The following is a 6,797-nucleotide window of genomic DNA, read 5'->3' as shown; positions in this document are numbered from 1 at the left end:
TGGAGCATATGTGGACCTACAATGAAACCAAAGAGCTAATGTTTGAGTTGTGCACTTAAAATAAAATTTATGTAAGAACTATGCATTTTTGCTAGTACAAACATTTGTTATTTACTGCACCATTGACGTGTATGATGGACATACATGAATTTGTATGAATTTGAAAGTTCGAATTTGACATATATGAATGCCGGCAGTGGCACGTCAGACTTCTCATTCAGATAGTCCATCTTCGCCCCGTCCTTGTAAACAACTCGGAAACGACACCATCTGCCGCTGGGTAGAGTCCAAAGAGTTACGCACGCAATTTCGTTATTCATTTTCACCATCCAATGTCCACACCGATGGCAGCCTGTACTCAAAGTCAACCTTCGAGTAAAAACCAGCATACCCTCGCTATCATCGCTAATGCAACCAGCCATTAGCTTTAGTTCACCTAAACCCGAGCCCGGAGTACTATATTTTTACTTCTGTACATCCACTAAAGTACTATTAAGATAAAAAATTCTCACGAGGGTTGATGCCTATTAACACAACTAGATAAGTACGGAGCAACGCCAATGAGCAGCTTAGCTTTTCTGCCACACTTGGCCTCTACACAATACCATTAGCAAGTTGGCACCTACCATGCTTGCCCTCCTGCTCCTCCTCGTTTCCGCCAGCTCGTTGCCAGCGCCGGCGTCCGGCGATGAAGGAGCCGTGCCGGTGATCAACGCTTTCTCCCACTTCTGCAGCCCCACGAGCGATGCCGATGGACTCTACCAGCCCAACAGCACCTTCGCGGCCAACCTCGCCAGCATGTCCGCGGTGCTCCCGAAGAACGCATCGGCCTCCGGCTTCTCCGCTGGCGCGTTCGGCCGGGCGCCGGACACCGCGTACGGCTTGGCGCTCTGCCGCTGGGACTACACCGGCGACGACTGCGGCGCGTGCCTCTCCAGGGCGTTCAAGGACGCGGTGAACCTCTGCGGCCGCAGCAAGGACGTCACCATCTATCACGACCAGTGCCATATCCGGTTCTACGACCAGGACTTCCTCGCCGGCGCCGTGAACTCGCCCGAGAGCGTGGCGTCGAACATGAACAACGTCTCCAGAGGGAACGTCGCCGCGTTCGACGGCCTGGTCACGAGGCTGGCCAACGCGGTGGCGGACAGGGCCAGCAACGTGAGCGGCAGGTACGCCACGGGCCAGGCCGGCTTCCCGCCGGACAAGATCAACGTGTACGGCCTGGCACAGTGCACGCCGGACCTCACGACGGCTCAGTGCCAGGCCTGCCTCGCCGCCATCATCAAACAGATGCCCAAGTTCTTGGGGGGGGGGGGGGGGGGGAGGATTCTTGGGGTGCGCTGCGCCGTCAGGTACGAGAAGGATATCTTCTTCACGACCACCGGCGACATGGTGACGCTCACGCCCCTGCTGGATCCGTCCAAAGGTAAATCCAAATCTTGTTATCTTGATGTACTCCATCCATTTCAAAATAAGTATCGTAGTTTTAGTTCTTCACGACACTTACTTTGAAAGGGAGGAAGTAGCTTCTTACATTTGTAAAATCACTCTCACTTCTTTTAATCCGGTCAGTAGCAATTTCTCCATTTTAAGTCATCTGGAATGGCGTGCATTGCATTAGTTAGTGTCCTAAGTTGGTAAATAGTTTTGCTCCGTTTACAAACTGTGGCAGAAGCTTGTCGTTGCTTAATTTGGTTCCGCGGAGTGACCTCCTTCGTACTAGTGGAGTACTTAGCCGTGCGTTTGCATATCCTTTCAGTTCATGGATGAAAATGATCTGATGAGAATGAAAATGATCGACGTTTAGACTTCCGGTGGTGGGTATGCAGTTTCTGTTATATGAGTGTATATATGCACTTCTGATTTGCATATATTTGGAGATTTTGTAGGCAGAATCGTTCCTACTATGTCATTCGAGAAGACAAGAAAACATTGCCTCATTGAGTATTGAATTCGCTGGACTTACTATTGTCTTCTTAATAAAGGGTGAGTAGAATTACTACCTGAGGAAGAAATGCATCATATTTACGTTTAGCCCCTCCAAATATTCATAGTTTGCCTATTGCCCCCCTGTTATGCCAGTCAAGCTCCACCATTGAATAATGAATATAGGGTTTTTATCGCATTGATGAAAATTAATAAATTACTAGATTCGTTCAGTGCATTACTTTCTCTGAACGATATTATAACAGTAAGATTAACTTTTTTTGGAGGGTACAGTAAGATTAACTCTAGCAATCATGACACATGAACATGTGATCATGATACCCTAAAAAAAAGAACATATAATCTTGATGATAAATTGTTTTTGTTCATCAATGCAATAAGAAAATACGTTTGCCTACGATAAAAGGACCATAGAGAAATTCCCTCTGAAAATCACTAATGTGCAGTCAAATTAAATGTTTCATATTTTCAAGATCTAACACAAGTATGGCAGTAGGGAATTTCCTAGCTTGCCTTCAAGTAGGACTTTTGACGTCCCTAGAAGATTATGCCGGCCGTGCACATCAGCCTATAGGGACGGAGAATTGTTTTGTGCGCCATGCGTAGGGATCCGAGAGTATTATATATGTTCATTCATGAACTAGTTTACGACGGGAGCTGTTGAAGTCTTGCCTTCTTACGTGAGATCCAGAAGTTGTAAAAGATTTCCAGCCGATGATGGTATCGACGTAGATATTTCCTCAATCCAAGTCACCTTTTTTCTCTTGACAAGATACCCGATCCAATCACTTGGCAAGTTGGTAGGCCACTTATGATTTTTTTGCGGGAAAAATGGTACTGCGGTATGGCTCATTTTTTGGCGTGAACAGTATGACTTTTCTTACCGCAAATATATCAGCTTGCGTGTACGTTCTGTACAGAGAGTCAGCGGCAAAGACAGTTTATAAACAATTACAGATATTACTCGTGGTTCGTACGTGTAGCTGGCAATTGTCACCCTGATTTTGCTAGTCGTAGATCTCCTTGTTAACCCTGGCGTGGCCGACAGTTAGATCTGGGTTCTGTGGTCAGATTTGATTTATTCTTTCCACACAACCCCGCGGCTTTTTACCGTTGATCGAGCGACACCCATAGGCCGATCCACGTGAGCCACGAGATCCTTCGATGATTATTAGTTGCGTCGATAGATTCAATTTAACCTATTTCATCCTTATTCTTTGTTGATGATTTCCGCTGCCATGGCCACCGGCCAACCTTTGTTCTACGTACCAGATCAGACTCGCGCACTCACTCACATCACATGCCTAGTAGCTTAGCTAGTGCATACAGAATCCGGATGGCATATGTGCATGCATGTCATGCACGTATGTACGCGACAAATTGAGCCTTTGTTTATGCGCAAGCAGTAGCTACGTCCGATCAACGTTATCTACAAAAAAATGCTGGCCTTGCTTGTCCTGCTTTGCTTTGCCTCCGGGGACGTTCACATCATGTCGACCCCACGCTGAAATGTGATAGCTTCCACCGGCGGGGCGGGACCCCGGTGTTGGACTCCGCTTGGGTCGTCGTTGAACGTACCCCCACGGCCCACCCGCACGGAAGGTCCAATCAGCATCCTTGACCTTGATGTTTTGCCTCTGTATAGTCACTAACTCGTGGCCCCACTAAATAAATTCGTTGGTTTCGTTCTCTGTATGCGAATTTCTCGTGCAGCGCCCACCAATGTGCAGTCGCCAGAGACTAAAAAAATTGAGGTTACATCGAACAGTCAAACTGTTGTAATTCTAGCAAACGAATGTTGTTAAAAAATACACTTTCAAAAGTTTCTACTAGCATTTTATGGTACACCGTTCTCATCCAACTTGGGACATCGTTCAATTCGGTCTGTGCAGGGAGCAGCAACACGCACACGCTTTGGATCGTGGCGATAGCAGTCCCCGTAACCGTGCTCCTCTGCGGCTTCTTGGCATGTTTCATGTGGATGAGAAGGCGAAGAAGAAGAGGTAGCTAACTACACCATGTTCTTCTCACAAATGGTTGCCCTGCAATTCTGCCTCGATCTCGATCTGACGAGTGTACAATTGATCAGTGACCAATCTCTCAGGGAGGGTGAACATACCAACCATGTCCATGGAGATGGAGCAGGTGCTCAAGCTATGGAAAATCGAAGAGAGCGACTCCGAGTTCTCGCTCTACGATTTCGACCAGATCGCAGACGCCACCAGAAACTTCTCCAACGACTACAAGCTCGGTCAGGGTGGCTTTGGCGCTGTTTACATGGTACAACTCTTACACGCAGTAACGCATGCACACACAATACTGAATTTCTGATAGTTACACACAAATGGATCATTCGGTGCAATGCATTTGTAATAAAATGTAAGTGATGTGTATTTCAGGGTGAACTGCCTGGCGGGCTTGAGGTCGCAATCAAGAGGCTCTCTACGTGCTCCGTGCAGGGGTTGATGGAATTCAAGACCGAGATCCAGCTGATCGCCAAGCTTCAGCACACCAACCTTGTCAGGCTCCTGGGCTGCTGCCTCCAGGCCGAGGAGAAGATGCTCATATACGAGTACATGCACAACAAAAGCTTGGATTGCTTCATCTTCGGTACACGCACAACAAGAGAGAGCCTCACATGCATGCATCTCCTTCTGCCATATCTTATTCGCTTACCCGTCTCGTTGCCATTTTTTCTGTACAGATAGTGCGAAAGGGGCGATACTGAACTGGGAGCGGCGCTTCCGAATAATCGATGGGATCGCGCAGGGGCTTCTTTACATGCACAAGCATTCCCGCTTGCGAGTTATACACAGGGATCTAAAAGCGAGCAACATCCTCTTGGATCGCGACATGAACCCCAAGATCTCGGACTTCGGTTTGGCGAGGATATTCTGCTCCAATGTGACGGAGGCCAACACGACCAGGGTCGTCGGCACGCAGTAAGTTATATACACTCCTGATTAAATTTCACGACACATAGCTACCTCACCAACAAAAATCAAAGATGAATAGAAATGTACTCTTTGTTGGTGATCTTAAGACTGAACTTCACTTTTTTTTGTATATCTTACCAGCGGTTACATCGCTCCAGAGTATGCTTCAGAGGGTCTCTTCTCCACCAAATCCGACGTTTTCAGCTTTGGGGTCTTGCTCTTGGAGATCATAAGTGGGAAGAGGACTGCAGGCTTCTACCAGTACGGAAAATTCTTCAATCTCACAGGATACGTAAGTACATAATATGGCGTTAATTGGTCCTCAGAAAAAAAATTACCGTAGATGTAGAATAATTGTTCTACGGTTTCGGCTAAAGAAATGGTCCTCGAAATCCGCTTATCTGCAAACAGGAAAACCATAATTTTGATTTTTGCTGATAACCTGAAAGAGTCGCCTGCTCACTGCAAACCTTGTGTTAATTCTATCAGGCTTATCAGTTGTGGCAAGAGGCGAAATGGCACGAGATGGTCGATCAGGTACTCGGGGTCGACTACCCGGTGACGGAGGTGATGAAGTGCGTCCAGGTGGCGTTGTTGTGCGTCCAGGACAGCGCCGACGATCGACCCAGCATGTCCGATGTCGTCGCCATGCTCAGCGGCGAGGGGCTCACGCTGCCGGAGCCCCGACAGCCGGCCTACTTCAACGTTAGGTTATCAAGCTTACCAGAGTCAAATAGTTCCTTTGGTGAATCGTCGTACATCAGCAACGTCGCCTTGACTGATGAAGACGGCAGATAACAGGACCAAGTATAGGCGGCCAATCAATTTGTACTAGCGAAGTAATTAACTATACATGGCTACTATTCTCATCATATTTACCAACAGGAAGGACCATATATAGTAGACTAACGTAGTTGATGCACATAAACTCCATGCCCATCAACATGTTGAAAGTTACTCTTTTTTTGGGATTCTCTCCTAAATTTATTTTTATTTCTTCTGTGTAGCCTCAGGTGGTTTTTTGCTATGTTGTAATATATGTATTAGGACTGCACACAATGTTTGTGTTATCTATAGGTTTTTTTTTACCATTGATTCGTTTTGAAGTCATTATTTCGAAATGCAACATTAATTCGGAATTCATTTGCAAAAAAAAAGGACAATTCACATCCATACATTTGCATTTACTCGTCAAAGTGAAACAAACTGAAAAGGGTAAAAAGGGGAACTGCTCTAAAAATCCAAACTCTTCTCGTACCAATTCATTTGTCTGGCTCTTTTCCATGTACAATGGAGGCATCGTGTTGCGGACAAGATCCAGGAAATTTTTGAAACAAATTTTTTTTGGAACCATACAAGCCTGTGGAAATGACTGCACCATTGCACCACTAGTGGAAGTTTTTTGTTTGCGCTGACTCAAATGTGCAACAATGAAAAACTCCGGACACATGGTTTCCTCAAAAAAAAAAAACTCCAGTCGCATGGGCCAACAATGTTTGGGAAACGTAGCGTGCAATTCAAAAAAAATTCTACGCTCACGCAAGATCTATCTAGAAGATACATAGCAACGAGAGGGGGAGAGTGTGTCCACGTACCCTCGTAAACCAAAAGCGGAAGTGTTTGACAACACGGTTGATGTAGTCAAACTTCTTCTCGTTTCGACCGATCAAATACCGAACGTACGATACCTCCGAGTTCTGCACACGTTCAGCTTGATGACGTCCCTCGGACTCTTCATCCAGCAAAGTGTCGAGAGAGAGTTTCGTCAGCACGACGGCGTGGTGACGGTGATGGTGAAGTGATCCACGCAGGGCTTCATTTAAGCACAACAACAATATGACCGGAGGCGTAAACTATGGAGGGGGGCGCCGCACACGGCTAACAGATGTTTTTCTGTCCTCTAGGCGCCCC

At 46.6% G+C, this 6,797-nt stretch overlaps 1 protein-coding gene across 2 annotated transcripts; it reads left to right on the top strand.

Moving 5' to 3' along the window:
- Window positions 1-550: 550 nt before the first annotated feature.
- Window positions 551-5,977, top strand: LOC125536790 (receptor-like serine/threonine-protein kinase SD1-6). 2 transcript variants are annotated; one of them, XM_048700057.1, is made up of 7 exons: window positions 551-1,429; window positions 3,843-3,953; window positions 4,040-4,230; window positions 4,350-4,560; window positions 4,655-4,892; window positions 5,028-5,178; window positions 5,376-5,977. In XM_048700057.1, exons 1-7 carry the CDS (start codon window positions 628-630, stop codon window positions 5,682-5,684), a joined length of 2,013 nt encoding a protein of 670 aa, XP_048556014.1. In that variant the 5' UTR covers window positions 551-627; the 3' UTR covers window positions 5,685-5,977. The 2 variants fall into 2 exon arrangements, with proteins under 2 accessions (XP_048556014.1, XP_048556015.1); XM_048700058.1 differs by lacking the exon at window positions 551-1,429 and adding an exon at window positions 1,902-1,989.
- Window positions 5,978-6,797: the final 820 nt, after the last annotated feature.

Source organism: Triticum urartu, chromosome 2 (genome assembly GCF_003073215.2).
Source record: "Triticum urartu cultivar G1812 chromosome 2, Tu2.1, whole genome shotgun sequence".
In the NCBI taxonomy this organism is placed as follows: Eukaryota; Viridiplantae; Streptophyta; class Magnoliopsida; order Poales; family Poaceae; genus Triticum; species Triticum urartu.
The sequence above is the reverse complement of the archived record's forward strand: the minus strand, read 5'-3'. Positions and strand labels throughout refer to the sequence as shown.

Excerpts from the sequence above, each read along its gene's own strand:
- LOC125536790 (XM_048700057.1), top strand. The coding sequence starts at position 628 with ATGCTTGCCCTCCTGCTCCTCCTCGTTTCCGCCAGCTCGTTGCCAGCG. Across the intron at positions 1,430-3,842 it reads CCTGCTGGATCCGTCCAAAG|GGAGCAGCAACACGCACACG; the intron begins GTAAATCCAAAT and ends CGGTCTGTGCAG. Across the intron at positions 4,561-4,654 it reads CTTGGATTGCTTCATCTTCG|ATAGTGCGAAAGGGGCGATA; the intron begins GTACACGCACAA and ends TTTTCTGTACAG.